The sequence below is a fragment of the Macaca mulatta genome, chromosome 13, assembly GCF_049350105.2.
Source record: "Macaca mulatta isolate MMU2019108-1 chromosome 13, T2T-MMU8v2.0, whole genome shotgun sequence".
Taxonomy (NCBI): domain Eukaryota; kingdom Metazoa; phylum Chordata; class Mammalia; order Primates; family Cercopithecidae; genus Macaca; species Macaca mulatta.
The window spans coordinates 92352601-92376655 of record NC_133418.1 but is presented as its reverse complement, the minus strand read 5'-3'; the positions used below and the strand labels follow the sequence as shown (position 1 = coordinate 92376655).

At 38.8% G+C, this 24055-nt stretch overlaps 1 protein-coding gene across 32 annotated transcripts in view; it reads left to right on the top strand.

The window, feature by feature from the left end:
- The window catches only part of BIRC6 (baculoviral IAP repeat containing 6), a 255908-nt gene that overhangs the window by 198263 nt on the left and 33590 nt on the right, over positions 1 to 24055 (top strand). For all 32 annotated transcript variants that reach the window (XR_013402861.1, XM_077959773.1, XM_077959772.1 and 29 more), the window contains one exon: positions 12621 to 12831. Coding sequence is in view for 31 of the 32 variants with exons in the window: in XM_077959773.1 (XP_077815899.1) it covers positions 12621 to 12831 (211 nt within the window). In the remaining variant the exon portion in view is untranslated. The remainder of the gene's footprint in view (positions 1 to 12620; positions 12832 to 24055) is intronic.

Genomic DNA, 24055 nt, shown 5'->3' with positions numbered 1-24055 from the left:
TGTAATCCCAGCTACTCGGTAGGCTGAGGCAGGAGAATTGGCTGAACCCAGGAGGTGCAGTGAGCCGAGATCACGCCATTGCACTCCAGCCTGAGTGACAGAGCAAGACTCTGACTCAAAAAATATATATTATTTCTAGATTTTAAAAATTGGAATTATCAATTATATGTGTGCTTGCAAATTTGTGGGATCTTTTTTTCCCCTTCTTTATTGAATGTTAGCATGCTAGACTGTTTTCATTATTCATGTATGGAGAAGAAGATTCTCATTTTGTGGTGTTGGTTGTTCTTGATAACTTCATAACAATTTAATTTTTAAAAATAAACATATCTTGTATTACTTGTATTCTTTTATAATTTTATCTGAATTGCTAGTAAGTATTTTTAGGTTTACAGAAAATTGAGCAGATAGTACAGAGTTCTCATATATGAAGTTCCTACTCACAGTTTACTTATTATTCATATTTTGCATTAGTGTAGTACGTATAATTGATGAACTAATAGTGCTATGTTATTTTTAAATAAATTTATAGTTGAAATTCGAGTTTGCTCTTTATGTTCTACAGTGTGTGGGTTTTGACAAATGCGCAGTTTTATGTATTGCACCATGACGGGATCACACAGAAGAGTTTACTGCCCTAAGAAATTCTGTTAATCCTGCATCCCTTCCTAATCCCCAGACCTCTGGTAACCACTGTTCTTTGTACTGTCTCCATAGTTGTGTGTTTTCCAGCATGTCATATAGTTGTAATCATAAGATCTAGCCTTTTAGATTGGCTTCTTTCATTTAATAATATACATTTAAGTTTCATCCATGTGTTTTCATGGCCTGGTGGCTACTTCATTTTTATTGCTGAAAAATATTCCATTGTATGAATATGTAAGTATGTTTATCCATTCACTTTTTGAAGAACATCTTGGTTGCTTCCAGGTTTTGGTATTTATGAATAAAGCTGCTACGAACATTCACATACAGATTTTTATTTCCATTTTTGTTTCACTGATCTATTTGCTTATTCTTTTGCCAGTACCACATTGTCTTAACTGTCGTAGCATTATAGTCAGGTAGTCAAGTCATATAGTGTCAGTCCTCTGACTTTGTTCTTCAGTGTTGTGCTGGCTATTCTACGTATTTTGCCTTTCCATATAAACTTAATCATTTGATTGGTAGCCACAAAATAACTTGCTGGGGTTTTGGTTGGAACAATGTGTCCTCTGTTTTATTTCTCTTTGAGTGTTACATGAAGTGGGTTGAGAACAGTGAAATACTATGTGCACTACTTTGCTAAATGAGTTCATAAAGGAGTGCAAGTGGTAATCTTTGGGTACCTGGCTATATTTGTATCAGTATAAATTCTGATCTTTCAAATATTTCAGTGTAGACAGGGAAATCATTCAAAACTTCTGTGGATTCCATTCCAGCAAATGGAGCTAAAATGGGAGGAGGGGGGACAGGAGAAAACTGTGGAATAGGGAAGGTTTTTTGAAGGCTTCATTATTGTGCCAGTCTCAAGTTGAAAAGAGGCTACATGATTGTACATTCTAGTCTTTTATTTTCATATTTGAAAAATAAAATATATTTATAAAATATGTGCAACGTTTATTGGGTGCTTTTCCTTGTATTAGTGTTATAAAGTAATTGAAGAAAATAAATATCTCAGTATAAAAAGGAACAAATATATATGAATAAGTACTTAAGAGAAAAAGATTTTAGTGACAGCTTTAATGGTTGATAATTCAGTACCCTCCAGTTCACCCATTTGAAGTATACAATTCATTGATTTTTATTATATTCACAAATGTGTACAACTGTTACCAAAGTGAGTTTTATAAATTTTTTAAATCATCTCATAAAAAACACTGTACCCTTGGCTGGGCACGGTTGCTCATGCCTGTAATCCCAGCACTTTGGGAGGCCCAGGTGGGTCGATCACCTGAGATCAGGGGTTCGAGACCAACCTGGACAACATGGTGAACCTCGTCTCTACTAAAAATACAAAAATGAGCCAAGCGTGGTAGCGGGCACCTGTAATCTCAGCTACTTGGGAGGCTAAGACAGGAGAATCGCTTGAACCCGGGAGGCAGAGGTTGTAGTGAGCCGAGACCATGCCATTGCACTCCAGCCTGGGCAACAAGAGTGAAACTCTGTCTCAAAAAAAAAAAGATCCCTGTACCCTTTAGTTATTATCCCCCATCTCCTCATCTTCTCTAGCCCTAAGCAGCTGACAATCTGCTTTCTATCCTTATATAGAGTTGCCTTTTCTGAATATTTTATGTAAATTAGATCATATAATATGTGGTCTTTTTAAACTGGCTTTTTCCATGCAGCGGAATGTTTTCAGGATTTATTGGTGTTGAATGTATCAGTAGGTGATAACTTCTTAGGGCTGAACGGTATTCCATTTTATGGCTGTGTACCACATTTTGCTTATCCATCAGTTGATGTCTATTTGTTTTTGCATTTTGGCAGTTGCAGTGAGCATTAGCATACAAATATCTCTTGGTATTTTTGATTTGAATTCCTTTGGTAATATACCTAGGAGTGGAATTGTTGATTAACATGGATTACCTGACTTTTAAAATTACAATAATCTTACTGGGTATGAGATGGTCTCTCATTGTGGTTTTAATTTGCATTTGTCTGATGACTAATTATGTTAAGCATATTTTCATGTGTTCATTGCCTATTCACGTATCCTTTCTAGAGAAATATTACAAATTCTTTGTCCCAAGAGTGGGGGCTGGCTAGAAGAGGGGATTAAATGTCAACTTCTCAGCCATGCGTGCCTCTAACTTAGCAGCAGCAGGTTGCTGTGGTGGATTAGAAATGCTGACATCCTGCCCCTCACCCCGCTAGGAAGACAGGCTTTCAGCTGTGTACTAAGGCATAGCTTTCCAACTTGGACTCTTGGGAGAGGGACGCCTGTGTTCTTGGCTGTAGCCAGCTGGAGTGGTTTTTCTTTCTCATTGAGCTGAGGCTGGGGAGGAAAGGAGCAGCATCTTGATTCACATACCACAGACTCTTGCTTCTCTTACTGAGTTTCTTACTAAGTGTTTCTTCATTTGCTGCATGCTTTTAGGACCATTTCCAGAGATTTTAGATAGTTGTGTTCTTTTTTTTTTTTTTTTTTTTTTTGAGACGGAGTCTCACGCTGTTGCCCAGGCTGGAGTGCAGTGGCGCGATCTCGGCTCACTGCAAGCTCCGCCTCCCGGGTTCCCGCCATTCTCCTGCCTCAGCCTCCTGAGTAGCTGGGACTACAGGCGCCCGCCACCGCGCCCGGCTAATTTTTTGTATTTTTAGTAGAGACGGGGTTTCACTGTGGTCTCGATCTCCTGACCTTGTGATCCGCCCGCCTCGGCCTCCCAAAGTGCTGGGATTACAGGCTTGAGCCACCGCGCCCGGCCAGTTGTGTTCTTTTAAAGAGTATGTACCAGTTTCACTAGGGAGCAGATCTGCAGTGATCCTCCCTCTTTCATGCTAGCAAGAAAAACTGAGTTCTCATAAACCAAATAAAATATTCAAACTTACTTACTAATTAAATGTTTTAGAACCTTACAGTGGAATATTTTGCATCCATCAAGTTTAGAAACCATCTATCTTCATATTGGGTAGAAAGAGGAAGTTAGACACTATGGAGTATCTAGTTTTTATAAAACTCAACACATACCTAAATATACAATATCATGTACTTCTCCTCTGTAAAACACATTTTATTAATTACATCAAGTTTTTCTTAAGTATTCTGTTCTCCACATTTCAAAATTCAAAAGCTTTAAGGTGGTAGCTGTTTTCCTGCCTCTCTCCTATAGCCTGCCGATAACAGCTCACTAGGGATAAACTATAGTTATCCCTATAGTACTAATCTAACTAATAGTACTAATAGTTACAGATAGTACTAACCAGTGTTACTAATTTCTTATATTTCTTTATAGGAAATCTATATATAACAAGTAAATATAAATATAAGTTCATTGCCACACTGCTATAAAGAACTGCCTGAGACTGGGTGAATTATAAAGGAAAGAGGTTTAATTGACTTATGGTTCTCCAGGGCTGAGGAGGCCTCAGGAGACTTATAATCATGGCAGAAGGAGAAGCAAACATGTCCTTCTTCACATGGCAGCAGCAAGGAAAAGTGCAGAGCAAAGCAGTGGGAGCCCCTTATAAACCCATCACATCTTGTGAGAACTCACTATCATGAGAATAACATGGAGGTAACCACCCCCATGATTCAGTTACCTCCCACCGGGTCCCTCCCACAACACACAGGGATTATGAGAACTACAATGCATGATGAGATTTGGGTGGAGACACAGCCAAACCATATCATATAGTCTCCCTCTTTTTATGTTTTTGTTGTTGTTTGTGTTTTGTTGTATGTTATGTTTATGCAAATAATCATTTATTTTTATTAACATTTATATGTTATGTTTACCATATAACCCGTTTTTATACCTTGCTGTCCCATCCCCACCCCAAAATGACATTATCGTACTTTCGAATTTGCTGCATTACAGCATGAAGCATATTCTCATTTTTTATGACCACATAATGGGCATTTAGTAATTTTTAAAATTGCATATTAATAAACAGAAATAGGTTCTTTTTTAAGATAAGGTCTCACTCTGTCGTGCAGGCTAGGATGTAGTGGTGTAATCATGGCTAACTGCAGCTTACCATGCCCGGATAATTTCTTTAATTTTATACAGACAGGATCTTTCCCAGGCTGGAGTACAGTGGTGTAATCATGGCTCACTGCAGCCTTGATATCCTGGGCTCAAGTGATCCTGCCACTTCAGCCTCATGAGTAGCTGAGACTACTGGAGGGCACTACCACACCTGGCTAATTTTTAAAATTTTGTGTAGAGATTGGATCTTTCTATATTGCCTAGGCTGGTCTTAAACTCCTGTGCTCTGGCGATCCTTCTGCCTTCCAAATCCTGGAATTATAGGCATGAGCCACTGCATCCAGCTCACATATTTTTTTAATTGACATTTTTATTCTGTTGAATATGCCCATCGTAAATATGATACCTGTTTATTGAGACTATCATCTCTGCCCTGCAGCATAGATATTTTCATCGTAAGTTTTTTTGTGTATTTTTGTTGTATTTCGTATTGTGCAGTTTCTCTATTTTGCAGTTGACTGTTATATAAAATTAACAGTATTCATTTATGTGAATTTTGCATCCACAGACTTTAGTATTCTAATAGTATTTCTGTGGATTTGTCTTATTTTCCAATTAGAGAATCAGTTTTCTGAGAATGAAGAAATTACTCTTTTCCCACTTCTTTTTGTTTGTTTGTTTGTTTTGAGACAGAGTCTCTGTTACCCAGGCTGGAGTGCAGTGGCATAATTTTGGCTCACTGCAGCTTCCACCTCCAGGGTTCAAGTGATTCTCCTGCCTCAACCTCCTAATTAACTGGGATTACAGGCGCACGCCATCACACCTGGCTATTTTTGTATTTTTAGAAGAGACGGGGTTTTGCCATGTTGGCTAGGCTGGTCTTGAACTCCTGACCTCAGGTGATCCACCTGCCTTGGCCTCCCAAACTGCTGGGATTACAGGCGTGAGCCACTGCGCTTGGCCTTCACACTTCTTATGCTTTTTTTAAGAAAAAAATTTTTGGAGGGAATCCCCATATGCACATACCTTTCCTGGCTTGTATTTATAAAACAGAATGTCAGGAATTTGTCTCTTGAAGATGATACTATCCAAAAGAACTTTTTGTTGTGATGAAAACACTCTGTATCGATGCCATTCATTAAGGACTTGTGTGGCTGTTGGACACTTGAAATGTGGTTAGTGCAACTGAAGACCTGAATTCTTAGTTTTCTTACATTTTAGTTAAAATTTAAATAACATATGGCCAGTAACTGCCATGCTGAATAGTTCAGGAAGTTCATCTCAAAGAAAAAAAAAAAACAAGAGTGGGGAAGGAGAGAAATGGTCAAAAGAAACTACAGCCTTATAATGAAAGTTTTATCTTTTTTTCAGGATAATCTGTTTGAAATATTAATCACTGTAATCCTAACACGTTAGTAGGCCAAGGTAGGTAGATTGCCTGAGCTTAGGATTTCGAGACCAGCCTGGGCAACATGGTGAAACCCCAACTCCACAAAAAAATAGAAAAAATTAACTGGACATGGTGGCATGTGCCTGTAATCCCAGCTACTCTGGCATGTGAGGCAGGAGGATCCTGGAGCCCAGGAGGTCGAGGCTACAAAGTGCAGTGGTTACACCACTGCACTCCAGCCTGGGCAACAGAGTGAGACCTTGGTGCAAAAAAAAAAAAAAAGATAGATATTAATGTAAAGTTATTTTTTAGAAGTTCACCTTTTTTGGCTGGGCGCAGTGACTGATGCCTGTAATCTCAGCACTTTGAGAGTTCGAGGCGGGCAGATCACTTGAGATCAGTGGTTTGAGACCAGCCAAGCCAACATGGTGAAATGTCGTCTTGACCAAAAATACAAAAATTAGTCAGGCATGGTGGCATCCACCTGTAATCCCAGCCACTTGGGAGGCTGAAGCTGGGGAACTGCTTGAACCCTGGAAGCGGAGGTTGCAGTGAGCCAAGATTACGCCATAGCACTCCAGTCTGGGCGACAGGAGCAAAACTCAGTCTCAAAAAAAAAAAAAAAAGTACACATTTCTTATACATAGTGTGAAGTCTGGGGTTTTAGTATACCCATCACTGGAACAGTAAACATTGTACCCAGTAGATATTTTTCAAACTCCACCTTTTGGAGTCTCCCGGGTCTTTTTTTTTTTTTTTTTGAGGTGGAGTCTCCCTCCGTTGCCCAGGCTGGAGCGCAAGTGCAGCGGTGCGATCTGGGCTCACTGCAACCTCTGCCTCCCAGGTTCCGGTGATTCTTGTCTCAGCCTCCCGAGTAGTTGGGATTACAGACACCTGCTACCAGGCCCAGGTAATTTTTATATTTTAGTAGAGAGAGGGTTTCACTGTGTTGGCCGGGCTGGTCTCGAACTCCTGACCTCTAGTGATCTCCTCACCTCAGCCTCCCAAACTGCTGAGATTATAGGCGTGAGCCACCACGCTTGGCCTGTAGTTATTCTCATAGAGACCTTTTACTTCCTTGGTTAAATATATTCCTAGGTATTTTGTTTTATGTTTTATTATTTTATCTTATTTTTAATTGTGTTTGACAGAGTCTTGCTCTGTCCCCCAGGCTAGAGTACAGTAGTACTATCAGAGCTCACTGCAGCCTCAACCTGGTAGGCTCAAGCGATTCTCCTGCCTCAGCTTCCCAAGTAGCTGGGACTACAGGAATGAACCACCACACCTGACTAATTTCCTTTTTCATTTTTATAGAGATAAGGTCTCTCTATGTTGTTCAGGCTGGTCTTAAACCCTTGGACCCGAGCAGTCTTCAAGCCTGGACCTCCCAAAGTGCTGTGATTTCAGGCGTGAGCCACTACACCTGGTCTTTTTTTTTTTTTTTTTTTCCTGTAACTATTGTAGATGAGATTGCTTTCTTGATTTAATCCTTGGCTAGATGATTATTGGTGTTTAGAAACATTACTGGTTTTCATATATTAATCTTATATCTTGAATTGTCACTGAATTCATGTATCAAATCCAAGAGTTTCTGATGGAGTCTTTAGGGTTTTCTAGATCATATCAGCAAACAGGAAAAATGTTGACTTCCTGTTTTTTGAGTTTGAATGCCTTTTTTTTTTTTCCCCCTTGCCTGATTGCTTTGGCAAGGATGTCCAGGACAATGTTGAATAAGAGTGGTGAAAGTGAGAACCCTTGCCTTGTTCCAGTTCTTAGAGGGAATGCTTTCAGCTTTTTCCCATTAAGTGTGGTGCTAGCTGTGGGTTTTTCGTATGTGGCCTTTAATTTATTTTGAGATCAGCTTATGAGACTGGCTAATTTTTTTATTTTGGGTAGACACAGGGCTTCACCATGTTGGTCAGGCTGGTCTCGAACTCCTTGCGTCAAGCAATTCACTCACCTTGGCCTCCCAAAGTGCTGGAATTACAGGTGTGAGCTACAGTGCCTGGCCATTTATTTGTTTGTTTTGAGATGGAGTCTCGCTCTGTCACCCAGGCTGGAGTGCAGTGGTGTGATCCTGGCTCACTGCAACCTCCACTTCCTGGGTTCAGGTGATTCTCCTGCCTCAGCCTCCCCAAGTAGCTGGGACTAGACTTGTGCCACAACACCCAGCTAATTTTTGTACTTTTAGTAGAGACGGGTTTCACTGTGTTGGCCAGGCTGGTCTCGGACTCCTGACCTCAGGTTTTCCATCCACTTTGGCCTCCCAAAATGCTGGAGTTACAGGCGTGAGCCATCACGCTTGGCCTGTTAATTTTTAAGGGATGGGGTCTTGCTCTGTTGCCCAGGCTGGAGTGCAGTGTTGTCATCATAGCCCACTTTAGCCTCAAACTCCTGGTGTCAAGCAGTCCCCCACCTTAGCCTCCCAAGTAGCTGGGAATACAGGCTTTTTGCCATCACATCTGGCTAGTATTTAAAAAATTTTTTTTTGTAGAGACAGGTTCTTGCTCTGTTGACCTCACTTGTCTTGATCTCTTGGTCTCAAGTGATCCTCCTGCCTCAGCCTCCCAAAATGTTGGGATTATAGGCATGAACCACCATGCCCAGTTATTGTGTTATCTTTTTGATGTGTTGTTGGATTTGATTTACTTGTTTGTTGTTTTGGATTTTTGTGTCTGACTTTATTAGGGATATTGGTCTATAGTTTTCTTCTTTTATTATATCTTTGCCTGGTTTTGGTATCAGCATAATACTGGCCTCGTAAAATGAGTTAGGGAGAATAACCTCCTCCTCAATTTTTTTAAATAGTTTCAGGAGGAGTTGTATTAGTATGTTCTTTTTATATTTGGTAGAATTTGGCTGTGAATTCATGTGGTCCTGGGCTTTTTTTTTTTTTTTTTTTTTTTTTTTTTTTGGGGGGGGGGAGCTGTTTTATTGTGATTGAATCTCACTACTTGTTCAGTTTGTTTCTTGTTCAATCTCAGGAGGCTGTATGTTTCCAGGAGTTTATTCATTTCCTCTAGGTTGTGAGTGTATCGTTGATCATAATAGTCCCTGATCTTTTGTATTTCTGTAGTATCAGTTGTATTCTTTTTTCATTTCTGATTCTGTTTATTTGGATCTTCTCTCTTTTGGTTAGTCTAGCTAATAGTTTATCGGTTTTGTTTATCTTTTCAAAAACCAACTTTTCAGTTTGCTGATGCTTTGTATATTTTTGTTGGGGGGCAGCTGTATTTCATTTAGTTCTGTGTTATTTCTTCTAAGTTTGGGCGTGGTTTGTTCTTACTTTTCTAGTTCCTTGAGGTACATGTAAAGTTGTTCATTTGTTACCTTTCTACTTTTCTGATGCAGGCTATAAACCTCTCTCTCTGCACTGCATTTGCTGTATCCCACAGTTTTTCTGATGTTGCATTTCATTTTCAGTCATTTCAAAAAATTTTTAAAGTTTGTCTTTCTTTGTTGACCCAGTGATCATTCAGGATCATGCTGTTTAATTTCCATGTATTTGTACTGTTTCCAGTGTTCCTATTGGTATTATTTTCCAGGTTTATTCCACTGTGGTCTGAGAAGATACCTGATATGATACCAGTTTTTAAAAAATTTGTTAAGATTCCTTTTATGGACTAACATGTGGTCTGTCTAGGAGAATGTTTCATGTGTTGTTGAAAAGAATGTATATACTGTCATTGTTGAGTAGACTGTCCTACGTCTGTTAAGTCCATTTAGTCCAAAGTCCAATTTAAGTCCAATGTTTTCTTTGTTAATTTTCTGTCTCAATTATCTTTCTAGTGCTGTGAGTTGGGTGTTGAAGTCTCCCAGTATTATTGTATTACTGTGAATGTTATTGATTATGGTATTATTGTTAGACCATTTCCAGCTTTCACTATTGAAAACAGTATTGTATTGAACATTTCTTTATAGAGTAGACAGTAACAAGTGCTATTATTGAGTCATAGAATATAGGCCTTTAAAATTTTAATAGATAATGCAAATTGGCTATACCTATTTGCACTTTTACTTGTACATGAGTCTAGCTTTTCCACATCCTCACAAGTACTGGCATTGTGTTTTATGCTTATCAATTAGTAACTTTTGGATTTTCCTGAATAACATACTGTCTTATAATACTATAAAATTATAGTAAGTAGGATGTTGTGACATTGTTCATGGTTTGGAAAATGGGCTTTCATACTCAAGTGTGTGTGGAAACAAGGAAAGAATGTGTGGAAACAGTCATACTACCCTGTCCTCTGCATCATCACTGGAAGGTGTAAAATGACCTTCTCTTCCATCACTTTGAATGTCACTCCAAATAGCCTCACTGTTATTAAGCTCTGATTGTCTCTATTTTACATCAGTTGTAGAGATCTCTTTCACATCAGTTACCATAGAAAGTACAGGATGCTAGGTGATGCCTCATCCTGTTACAGCTTAATCCCCATATAGCTCTGTGGGCACTGAGGCAATTCCTACCTCTAGTTGGACTCCCACAATTCTCCTCCCCTGTTTTAGTTTTCTATATAGCATTCAGAATACTTACTAGCTCCTGAAAAGAATGTAACTCATATGTCCTTCGCCTAGAACATTAGATACTTGATGGTAGAGATTTTTGTTTTCTTTACTGCTTATTTCAGCCTGTCCAGCAACAGATTTTCATTAAATGTTTTTTGTTTGTTTGAGACTGTCTCGCTCTGTCACCCAGGCTGGAGTGCAGTGGTGCAATCTCAGCTCACTGCAGCCTCCGCCTCTTGAGTTCAAGCGATTCTCCTGCCTCAGTCTCCTGAGTAGCTGGGATGACAGACCTGCACCACCATGCCCAAATTTTCTTATTTAGTAGAGACGGAGTTTCACCATGTTGGCCAGGCTGGTTTTGAACTCCTGACCTCAGGTGATCCATCAGCCTCAGCCTCTCAAAGTGGTGAAATTACAGGTATGAGCCACCACGCCCTGCCAGTAAATGTTTATGGAATGCTGTTCAGTAACTGTCATTGGAAGAGAGATGTTAGATCCTTATCTCACATTATTCACCAAAGTAAATTCCAGCTGGTATACAACACAAAAACCAACAAAACTTATAAAAGCCTTAGAAGCAATGTATGTTATTAGAGTAAGGAATTCACTCTTAGATGCAAGTGATTTTAATACAGAATTAATTTGATTTATAACCAGTAATTTAAAGCTAACATAGGCAACGTTTTCTTTTTTACTAAAAAGAAAGTTGATTTATTGAAATAGACTTTGGATAAATTGCAATTCTGTCATTCATTTTTACAAAAGATAAAATAACTTCATCATTTCAATTTAGTTTAAAAAAAAAAAAAGTTTCCACCTCATACTGATAAACATATTTCCAGCCATAATATATTATCTGGGGTATTTAATCATTTCTATATGTAATATAACTAGATATTTAGTTACATTTCTTGTTCTCCCCTAAACTTGATACTTTACTTTTTTGTTTTCCAAAAGTGCCTATTATTATAGTTTGTATATTGGTGCTTCATAAATATCTGCTGCATTCTTCCATTTAGCAGCTAACCTATTAAGTTGACCCTTGAATAATGCCAACCCCCCACATATTTGAGAATCCAAGTGTAACTCTTTTTTTTTTTTTTTTTGAGGCAAGGTCTTGCTCTATCACCCAGGCTGGAGTGCAGTGGCATGATCTTGTCCTCCCCAGTCGCAGGGACTACAGGTGTGCGCCACCATGCTTGGCTAATTTTTTGTTATCGTTTTGTAGAGATGGGGGTTTTACCATGTTTCCCAGGCCCGTCTCAAACTCCCAGGCTCAAGTGATCGTCCCACCTCGGCCTCCCAAAGGTCTGGGATTATGGGCGTGAAACACAGTGTCCGGCCCCAAATATAATTCCCGACTCCTCCAGAACTTAGCTCCTAATAGCCTGCTGTTGACTGGAAGCCTTACTGATAACATAAACAATCAGTTAACACATTTTGGATGTTGTATGCATTATATACTGTAAGCTAAGGAAAAGAAAATGTTAAGAAAAAAATCAGAAAATACATTTACTGTTCATTAAATGGAAGTGGATTATCATAAAAGTCTTCATACTCAGAGTCTTCATGTTGAGCAGCCTAATGAGGAAGAAGTGATGGGGTTGGTCTTGCTGTCTCAGGCTGGCAGAAAATCTGTATATAAGTGGACTAGTGCAGTTCAAACCTGTGTTGTTCAAGGGTCAGCTGTAATTTTTTTGAGATGGAGTTTCACTCTTGTGGCCCAGGCTGGAGTGCAGTGGCGTGATCTTGGCTCACCGCAATCTTCGCCTCCCAGGTTCAAGCGATTCTCCTGCCTCAGCTTCTCGAGTAGCTGAGATTACAGGCACGCGCCATCACGCCTGGCTAATTTTTGTATTCTTAGTAGGGACAGGGTTTCTCCATGTTGGTCAGGCTGATCTCAAACTCCTGACCTCAGGTGATCTGCCTGCCTCGGCCTTGCAAAGTACTGAGATTACAGGCATGAGCCACTGTGCCCGACTGGGTCAGCTGTGGACCTAGGTAAGATCTAGGTAAAAGCTACATTGCTGTGGACCTACTTTTATATTGTACATTTTCTCATTTTGTGCATTTTCCTCTTCTCCTTATAGTTTTGGACATGGCAAGACATGTGCCACTTTATCGGGCGCTGTTGGAATTGCTCCGGGCCATTGCTTCTTGTACTGCCATGGTGCCCCTGTTGTTGCCCCTTTCTACAGAGAATGGTGAAGAGGAAGAAGAACAGTCAGAATGTCAAACTTCTGTTGGTACATTATTAGCCAAAATGAAGACCTGTGTTGATACCTATACCAACCGTTTAAGGTACTATATTATGTTTATTTCTCTTGAGTTTGCCTCTAACAATGTTTTTTAAATAACTCCATGTGTGTTTTTGTTTTTCAGTGATATATGCTTTTTAAAAACATATACACCCTTAGCTGGGTGCAGTGGCTCACGCCTGTAATCCCAGCACTTTGGGAGGCCAAGGCGGGTGGATCACGAGGTCAGGAGATAGAGACCATCCTGGCTAACACAGTGAAGCCCTGTCTCTACTAAAAATACAAAAATTTAGCCTGGCATGGTGGCGGGCGCCTGTAGTCCCAGCTGCTCGGGAGGCTGAGGCAGGAGAATGTTGTGAACCCGAGAGGCGGAGCTTGCAGTGAGCTGAGATCGCGCCACTGCACTCCAGCCTGGGCGACAGAGCGAGACTCTGTCTCAAAAAAGAAAATAAAGAGAAAAAAATATATACACCCTCACACACAAGCGGTATATAAACATACAAAGAAAAAGTATCCACCCAAATTCTACACTTAGAAACATTTATTCACAATTGCTTATTCAGTATCTCCCTGTGTGATCTTACAGCTATAGGTGTCAAGTTTTACTTAAATGCTGTCCCATTGTACCTGTTAGACAAATAAATGCTAGTTTCTCACACGATGCTGATGTCAGAGACATCTTTCAGTTTCAGTAAATAGATATCACTGACATTGTTCTAAATACTTTGAATTCACTGTTGTATTTAGATGCTATATTTTATTTAACTATTTATTAGTAGATTTTAGGTTATTTTCAGTTCATAATAACCTTATACATACCTCTTTTGGGGCTTGCAGAAGTTTCTGCAGATACAATCTTAGAAGTATAATTGTTAGGTTTATGGATTACTTCTGTTTTAATTTAGAAGTCAAAGGATTCAGTATTTGATGGAATTAAAATAAGTTGTAATGCTTATCTTTATGGAAAATTGAATTATTTTTAGTTTGTTTACACATTAGTAGATTCAGAGGATGAGTTCTGTCAAAAACTCTTTTTTAAATAACCTAGGAAACCTTTTCCTTTCCCTTGGCAAAATCTGTTCAGTGACCTTTTCTTTTCTCATGGCAGAATCTGTTCAGTGATTGTTAGTTTATTCCTCAAAGATGGCCTAATTCTGAATTTTAAAGCATTTATACTGTTAATGGAAGTTTACTCCTTTGTCAATTATCTTTTGAGTCAGTTAATGTCGTTTACCGTGTTTGTGCTGTATTTACTTTGCTTTTTCGCACTTGTTTTTTAAGAACCTATAACTTAAGAAATAGTGTAGGTCAAAAGATCATAGAGAATTGGTCATTGGAAGAATAGTTCTTGTCAGTCTTTGCCTATGAGGGAATAATCACCTTATGAAAGAATCCTGACTTTGTTGGCTTAATGTGTTGTTATTATCACTTTATTTGTTTATTTCAATAGCTTTTGGCATACAAATGGTTTTTGATTACATGGATGAATTATATGGTGGTGATGGCTCATTGCCAGGCAGTGAGAATCATAAATTATGGAAAAGATGAAAAGAAGAGCCAGTTGGTAGAGATAAAAAGCTGTAGAGTCATGCAACTCTGTTACTAGTAATGGAAAATGTAAAGGTATATTTTCTTTGATAGTGTGATGTTTTTTCTGTTATAGAGGAGAGAATAGTGTTGTATTTGGTCCCCTCCTATCTTGTGGCTCCACCCAGAATCTTTCTCACTGGTAACCAAGGAAGCCAGTGTAATAATGTAACAATAGTGTGGTATTATAATTGAACTGAATATCTGAATGTCTCATTGAGCTAATGCCTCCTTGCAAAATGTCTACTAAAATGTCTTACTCCCTTCCCTGGCCATCTGTGTTGCTTATTCTTGTAGAATAAACATAGTTTTCAGTAAATCAATATGTATAATATATACTGAGCTTTGAAACTGCCATCATGTCTTTTGGGGGGAATCTTGCCCTGTATTTCTGTACCTTATATTTCTGTGTTTTGGGATGACTCTGTTAGCTTATAACTAAAATTGAAAATTTATAAAACCTTGAGTGTTTTTTACCCAGGTATATTTTGTCTTTTAGATGAAAAATTATGTAATGATTTGGAATGTTGTTTTAAGTTTAGCCTTGATTAAAAACAGTATCACACATTTATAGTGTTACAAAGTGAAAATTAAACCAGTAAATAATAGTATCCTTCTTTATTTTTTTATTTATTTATTTTTTGAGATGGAGTCTCACTCAGTAGCCCAGGCTGGAGTGCAGTGGTGCGATCTTGGCTCACTGCAAGCTCCCCTTCTGGGTTCACGCCATTCTCCTGCCTCAGCCTCCCAAGTAGCTGGGACTACAGGCGCCCGCCACCACGCCTGGCTAGTTTTTTGCATTTTTAGTAGAGATGGGGTTCCGTGTTAACCAGGATGGTCTCGATCTCCTGACCTTGTGATCCGCCCGCCTCCGCCTCCTAAAGTGCTGGGATTACAGGCGTGAGCCACCGCTCCCGGCCGTATCCTTCTTTAAACTGTGTATTTCCTTATGCTATAATTTCTATTAGATTCTGCAAAAATGGAGTTCTAGAGTATTGAATTCTAAGGTAATTATAGAATATTCTTACTGCAGGAAATTTGGACACCTATAGTGCTGCTTTGGTCTATTTGCTTTTCTTAGCTTAATCTATTTCCTGTTCACATAACACACTGTATAATTTTTTGAGAAAGGGATCTTCTATATAAAAATATACCTGTTAATTCACTATGAAAATTTAATTTCAGATAGAGTATAACTGAGTTTCAATTAACTGGAGCTCTTTATTTCTCTATTTGATTAACTGGATGAAATTATTCCATTTAAATTCTTTTCTTCTTACTTCAGCCAGAGAACATTCTTCAGACTTATAAATTATGTACCAACAAAATATGCATATGAAGATATAATGACTGTCCATAAAACTCATTTCATTAGATGATTTTGTCTTTACAGTGACCCTGTGCAGTGCATATTTTTAGTGATTATTTTTACTAATAAGCATTATTGTATTTTGTATTAAGACTTGAATATACTTTTTAGTTGAAACTCTCATGGTCTCTGCTAATCTATGCAGTCTCTGTTATAAGAAGAAACCAGTAAAGACTAATAATGTTATTATATCTTCCTTTTCAAGGTTTACCATATAGAGAATTCATTTTCAGCTTCACAGAGAGAGTAAAATCTATTCTTTTCCAGTTGTCATGACTTAAGATGTATTTTTTTCTAATAGAATTCACAAAATAATACATTATTCCTTTAGAGTGTATACTCACAGAAAGTGGCCTTAGTTTAATTTTAACACTGACTTAAAGTTCCCCACCCTACCCGTCTGCCTCATTCCTAACTGTATTTCACAAAAACCCTAGAATACTCTGAGAATAGAATCATTCAGGAAAATATGTTCCGTTAATGTATCACTTTCAGGATCTATTTTAGTGTTTTTTGAGGGTTTGGAGCTGTAACTTTAAAAATGCTATGTATCGCGGCCGGGTGTGGTGGCTCACAGCTGTAATCCCAGCACTTTGGTAGGCTGAGGTCGGCTGATCACTTGAGGCCAGGAGTTCTAGGCCAGCCTGGCCAACATGGCGAAACCCATCTCTACTAAGAATACAAAAGTTTAGCTGGATATGGTGGCGCATACCTGTAATCCCAGGAACTCGGGAGGCTGAGGCACGAGAATTGCTTGAGCCTGGGAGGTGGAGGTTGCAGTGAGCTGAGGTCACACCATTACCCTCCAGCCTGGGTGACAGAGGGAAACTGTCTCAAAAAATAAATACATATACACACACACACACACACAAACACACACACACACACATATACATACATACATACATACATATAATGTATCACACACTCAGAAACATTTTACATTATTTTTGTCTCTATTACTGTGAAATCCAAGGGTTAATAAAGTACATGTATTTGGTATAGTTCTTTTTTTAAGTAAGAGAAATAGTAGTTTACTACTTATTTTTATTTATATACCTAATATATTGCCTTTCTTTTTTCTTATTTCTCTTTTGTCTTTGTTTTTAACAAGCATATACAAGACATGCACATTTCTTTTCTTCAAATAAAATTGTGTTTAACTCTTTTATCATCTTAGATAAAGAAAATAGATTCATTGTGTATTCTGCAGATCTCTAGGTAATGATTGTGGTTGCATATAATGATATTCATTGAAATGATGTGTACGTTGTATTTGTAATATAATTTTAACCTTCCTTTTGGGGATGAGAGACATGAAAGAGAAAGGTCAGGTGTAAAGAAGATGTTTACTATTACTGCCGAGAATATCCTATCTATCTTGAAGTCTAACCTGAGCCTAAACCCAATTAATTTTGATCTGATAATTCAAAGACTGGAGGAGATTCCATAGGTTTCAAGAGGAGATAGAAAGACATCATTAGGAAGCTGGATCCCAGTGCCAGCTCTTTGGGAGGTTTAGGTGGGAGGATCACTTGAGGCGGGGAGTTCAAGACCAGCCTTGACAAGGGAGTTCAAGACCAGCCTAGGGAGACCCTGTCTCTACAAAAAATAAAAATAAATTAGTCAGCATCGTGGGCTACACCTATAGTCCTAGCTGCTCAGGAGGTTGAGGTGGGAGGATCCCTTGAGACTAGGATTTTGAGGTTACAGTGAGCTGTGATTATATCACTGCACTCCATCCTGGGCAACAGAGTGAGACCCAATCCACATGTTTAAAAACAAAAACAAATAAAAGAAAAAAGACAGAAAGCTGGAAAGGTTGATCATTTACCTTAAATTTACCTAATTTGTAACATATTCATGATTATAAGACATTCATGATTAACATTGGTAGGTGAGATCTGGCCTGGTCACAAAATCATTACTGATGCATTCACTTCACAGATTTTTTTTTTTTTTTTAATGTCCATGGGCACATAACTAGAAAATTGGTCTTCTTTCTAAATGGGGGAAATAATAACCAGGCAGGTTTTTTTTTGTTTTGTTTTGAGATAGAGTCTCACTCTCTCGGCAAGGCTGGAGTGCAGTGGCATGATCTCAGCCCACTGCAACCTCCATCTCCTGGGCTCAAGCAGTTCTCCTGCCTCAGCCTCCCGAGTGGCTGGGATTACAGGTGTGCGTCGCCACACCCAGCTAATTTTTGTATTTTTAGTAAAGATGGGGTTTTGCCATGTTGACCAGGCTAGTCACAAACTTCTAACCTCACGTAATCCACCTGCCTCAGCCTCCCAAAGTGCTGGGATTACAGGCGTGAGCCACTGTGCTGAGCCAGCCTGGCAGTTGTAACAACATAGTATCTGACATATTAGTAGTATTAGTAGAAGTCATGACACTACAGGAAAATCAATCCAGATTTGGAGGCCTAAAGGAGATATAGGAATTAACCAAGAATAGAGTACAAATGAAGAGGGGCAAGGGATTGGTGTCCCAAGGGTATGAAAACAATGTTAGCAGTGAAGGAAAGCATCACGTATTCTGGGAACTTTGGAAAGTTTGGTGTGTCTGAGTATAGTGTAACTGGAAGGTAGTGGTGAGAGATGAGCCTGGAGAGGAAATCAGGGGCTAGAGGATAAAGAGGAATGTATCACAGAGTTACTTACCTTTAAAAGTGATGTTGAGCCACTGAAAGGTTTTCAGCTGCTCTCATCAGGTTTGCGTTATAGAAAGATGGTCTTCCAGGTGTAGTTGAATGGTTGGAGGGGAAGTTGGAACAAGACCAAACTACCATGGAAGAGATTTTCATCTCTTTCATCTCAGCAGATAGAGCTGTACATGTCTTCTCCCTGTCCTACTGTTTTGGGGGACTGATCAGCACTCTTGGTACTCGTCAGCACTGTTGCTGTCATATTATGGACTTAATAGATAGATAATTCCTGGGTAGAAATAGTTTCCATGCTCTAGATATTTGTCTTAAAAAGCAATCATGGAACTCAGACTTTAAGTCACTTACTAATTGCATTATTGTATGTGTTCATATTGGCAACTGCAGATTTATCTCTAGGGATCTCCTTCAGTAGAGTACAAGTGCCATAGCATATATGGATCTGGGAACATGGCTTCCTTTGTTCTTATATATGAATCGGATGTCTACAATGCTAGGCAGAAATTTTCCAACACTAATCCTACTACTTGGTTATTTGACTGACTCAGGCAGAAAGCTATGATCCGTCAATTGATAGAAGCTAAGTCATTAAATCAAAAACCATCTTAAATCTTTTGTATTAAGGTCCTGGAATGACAAGGTGAGACTCCATAAATGTTCATGTCTTCCTGTTCCTCTACTGTTTGCTTAAAGCTGTCACCCAGCTAAAGTTGTAGACATGGAACACTTATACAACACTCAGTTTTGTGTCCTGTTGTCTATATTATTTTGGGATATACCCAAATCTAAAAGAGAACTCATATGATAATGAAATTTTATTAATTTTATTAAATAAGTCAGTTTTCATGTTGAAAACTGAAGGAAATTTTCTTGGTGGAAATTCTTTGTTAGACTGCAGAACCTTGGCATTTGTGAGGAAGAACTTTAAAAGATGTTATACCACTTATGCTACTGTTTACTTAAATTTTCCTTTGCCTTTTTTTTTTTTTTCTACTTAGAATTTTTCTTTAGATCAACTTAAAAAAAAAAACAAATTTTTCTCAGGCTTTTAAAGAGGAAACTTCAAGTTACCTGGATGGACCATTATCATTTGCCATAAATAGGAGATAGTGTAAACATGAGTGAACCATTTACTGTGAATAAAATAGTGTTTATTTATTAATCCTTGAAATATATTAGACCATGTGTGCAAAGTGACACAATCAGGAATAATTCAGATTTTGTTTGTTAAATAAAACACTGGAAAAATAAATGCATGTCTGTCAAAAGGAGGATTGTTTATACCACAGAATATTCATATATGTAAAATTATGCAACAATGGAAAAGAGAAGTGAACTATATTTTATTTTATTTATTTATTTTTGAGACGGAGCCTCACCCTGTCACGCAGGATGGAGAGCAATGGTGATCTTGGCTCACTGCAAGCTCCGCCTCCCGGGTTCAAGCAATTCTCCTGCCTCAGCCTCCCCAGTAGCTGGGATTAGAGGCCCCCACCACACCCGGTTAATTTTTGTATTTTTAGTAGAGAGGGAGTTTCACCATGTTGGCCAAGCTGGTCTTGAACTCCTGACCTCAAGTGATCCACCCACCTCCGCCTCCCAAAGTGTTCGGATTACAGGTGTGAGCCATCGCGCCCGGCCTTATCTGTATTTTAGATGTAAAAACAGCCAGGTCTTGGATGTATCATTGAATTTTGAAAAGGAAGCTGGGCTAGGTATGGTGGCTCATGTGTATAATCCCAGCACTTTGGGAGGCCAAGGTGGGAGGATGATTGCTTGAGCCTAGGAGTTCAAGACCAGCCTGGGCAACATGGTAGGTAAAACCCTGATATATTAGTTGGGTTGCCTTGTACACTGTACTCCTTTTAGGTGGTGTGCTAGGGAGTAGAGTAGATAGAATCAATATTGCAGCCATATCACTGAACTTTCTGTTCATCCAAAGGTTTTGGTAAGAATGACTGCTTAGCCGGGCGCGGTGGCTCACGCCTCTAATCCCAGCACTTTGAGAGGCCGAGGCAGGTGGATCACCTGAGGTCAAGAGTTCAAGACTAGCCTGGTCAACATGGCGAAACCCCTTCTCTGTAAAAATACAAAAAAATTAGCTGGATGTGGTGGCATGCACCTGTAATCCCAGCTACTTGGGCAGCTGAGGCAGGAGAATTGCTTGAACCCAGGAAGCAGAGGTTGCAGTGAGCCAAGATCCCGCCAGTGCACTCTAGCCTGTGGTATAGAGCAAGACTCTGTCTCAAAAACAAACAAACAAAATACCAGAATGACTGCTTAAAGAAGGAACTCGGGATTAATACCATGGGATTTTCTTTTATGTCCTGTAGTTCTCTTACTATAGAGTTTTCACTATTATATATGGTAATATATCAGGTACATAATTATATGTAATATCTCTAATATACATACATACATATATCTGAAAGGTAGCCTCTGAATTTTTATTTTTGAAATAGTAGACTTTAAGCCATATTTTAAATTGTCCTCAATTACACCTTAATACTAAGTGATTAATCTCTTATAGTTTGGTGTGTGATAATTACAGTACTCTGATGGGATTGATAGTGTAAACTAGTGCACTGCTCAAGGAATGAGTGTACTTTTAGTTAATTTCATCTTTTCTGATTTACTTGTTACAGTAACCTATTGACACTGTAAGGTGGCAGCTGGGGGTATTTCATTGTGATTTAGTCTGTGTTTTAAAAGTTGACAATTCCTCAGGCAGTTGTTGGGTATTCACTCTACAGATTGTTTTAAGAGCTTCATAAAGACGATGTTTTAATATTTTTTGGTTCAGGGTTTTGTGTTTCTGTAATTTACTGTCTTTCCTAATACCCCCTTTCAAGATTCGCGATTTGTAATAACTGCGTGGTGTTAAGTGTAAAAGTTAACATAGATAAACTGATGAATATTGATGCTGGCTGGTTTACTAATCACCAGAATTTGAACTAAGGCAATTTCTGAGATAACATTACTTCTGGAGGAACAGAAGATTAGGCCAGTATGTTATGCCAAAATAGAGAATTTTACATTCAACATTTTGCATTTTTTGAACTAAAAGACAAGGTTAGAGTTAAGTATTCTCAGGATTTTCTTCAGAAATTAAAGTTTTTTTTGTTTGTTTGCTTTTTTGGTTTTTTTTTAAGGAATATATGTGACACTTCGTACATCAGTTTAATAGCATTTTGAATGTGTACCTTACCTGTACCTATAATGCTAAAATGTAATTTTTTCTCCCCCCAGAGACAGGGTTTCATTCTGTCGCCCACGCTGGAGTGCAGTGGCCCGATCTCGGCTCATTACAGCCTCCACCTCCCTGGTTCAAGCGATTCTTCTGCCTCAGCCTCCCAAGTAACTGGGACTGCAGGTGCCTGCCACCACACCTGGCTAATTTTTTTGTATTGTTTGTAGAGACGGGGATTCGCCATGTTGGCCAGGCTGTTCATGAACTCCTGACCTCAGGCAATCTGCCCACCTCAGCCTCCCAAAGTGCTGGCATTACAGGCACAAGCCACTGTGCCTGGCCTGTAAATTTCACTTAGACCATTCTTCTAATATCATCTATCATTTAAAACCTAAAGAATACGCTGGGTGCAGTGGCTTACGCCTGTAATTCCAGCACATTGGGAGGTTGAGGTGAGAGGATTACTTGAGCCCAGGAGTTCAAGACAAGCCTGGGTAATACAGCGAGACCCCATCTCTATTCTTTAAAATAATATTTAAATTAAAAACAAATTTTTGACTGGGTGCAGTGGCTCTCACCTTTAATCCCAGCCCTTTGGGAGACTGAGGCAGACAAATTAACTGAGGACATTAGTTCAAGACCAGCCTGGCCGACATGGTGAAACCCCGTCTCTACTAAAAATACAAAAATTAGCTGCATGTGGTGGTGCACAGTGGGTGTAATCCCAGCTACTTGGGAGGCTGAGGCAGGAGAATCACTTCAACCTGGGAGGCGGAGGTTGTAGTGAGCTGAGATAGTGCCATTGCACTCCAGCCTGGGCTACAGAATGAGACTCTGTCTCAAAAAAAAAAAAAAAGTTTTTTAAAACCTAAACAATAAAAAGTGGAGCATATCAGGATGCTGGCATTGTATGTTTTTCTTGTTCAATTAGAATTATTTTTAATAATAGTTTGAATGAAAATGGTTGATTAAACCCTAAATGTTGGTTCTATTTAATTTTTTTTGCCCGGATAACGTTAAGTAGTTCTTTATTTTATTTCAGAGGAATTGTTTAAGAACTTTATTTCCTCTACTTGCCTACTGTCATATTAGGCAGAAGAAAAAAACTTAGTAGTCACCCATCAAGGACTTGCACTCTAGGTGAGATCCATTCCCTGGGCTAGTGTTTGAAAATTCCTATTACCATAAACGTTTTTATTTTTTTTAATGCCTGTAGGCTGGCAATATTCAATCGCTTTGTGATTGAAACCCTTTTATTTCTGGCAGAGAAAAAAATGTACCAGATTATCATTAATTCTATCCCCAAAGCCTTAGATTCTGGCTTACTTCTTTAGCTTTATAATTTAGTCATTTTTGTATGTAATATTTTTTAGGTTTAGGCCTATAAAGAGTGGAAGGAAATAGTTTCCTAAGGACCAAGACAGAAAAAGAGACTTGAAAAGTAACAAAGGATACATATCAGGTGCAAGCAATGTTGCACATGGGCCAAAGACAACCTGTGAAAAGATGTTTATTGATGCATATGCTCCAAGCCTCATTGCATACCAATTGTGAGGGCTCAAAATTTGGTGAAAATCAATTTTAGAAATGTTCTGATTGACGACTTAGGCAGATACAAAACAAAATTATTTCATGCATTCCTTTTGTTTTACCAATTAAATTTTGATTAGTACAGTATTTGTTTTTGTTTTGTTTCGAGACAAAGTCTCACTCTGTCACCCAGGCTAGATTGCAGTGGCGTGATCTTGGTGCACTGCAGCCTTCACCTCCCAGGTTCAAGCGATTCTTCTGCCTCAGCCTCCTGAGTAGCTGGGACTACAGCCGCCTGCCACCACACCCGGCTAATTTTTGTATATTTAGTAGAGATGGGATTTTGCCTTGTTGGCCAGGCTGATCTCGAACTCCTGACCTCAGGTGATCCACCCACCTCGGCCTCCCAAAGTGCTGGGATTACAGGCGTGAGCCACTGTGCCTGGCCAGTTAGTACAGTATTTCTTTTCTAGTCTCTGTGCTTTCATTTTTTTCTCTTCTTATTTCTTGAAAATAAGCCAATTTGCCCTAAATGGAGCATATGTTGTAATAAATACATAGTTGTATATAGTTATATAAAAATATGAGGAGTTAATAATACAGCCCTAACTTTTATGTAGGATTTATAGTTTCTGAATTGCTTAGGTGTATATTGATTTTTCTGCTCTATATAGTAGGCAAGAAAGTATGTACTATTCTTATTTGACAGAAAATGAATCTGTTACTTAGAATGTTACATTACAAACTTAGTAATAGGTAATAAAGCTGAGATTTAGCTTCTAAGCCTCCTGATACTGTTGATGTTCATCATGGAAAAGAGTATTGATGAAGAAAGATAAGTTGATTGACCTATAGTCTAGCTACGTCTATTTTTATGTACCACTACTACCCACTACCCAAATAGTTCATTGATTATTAGGATTCAC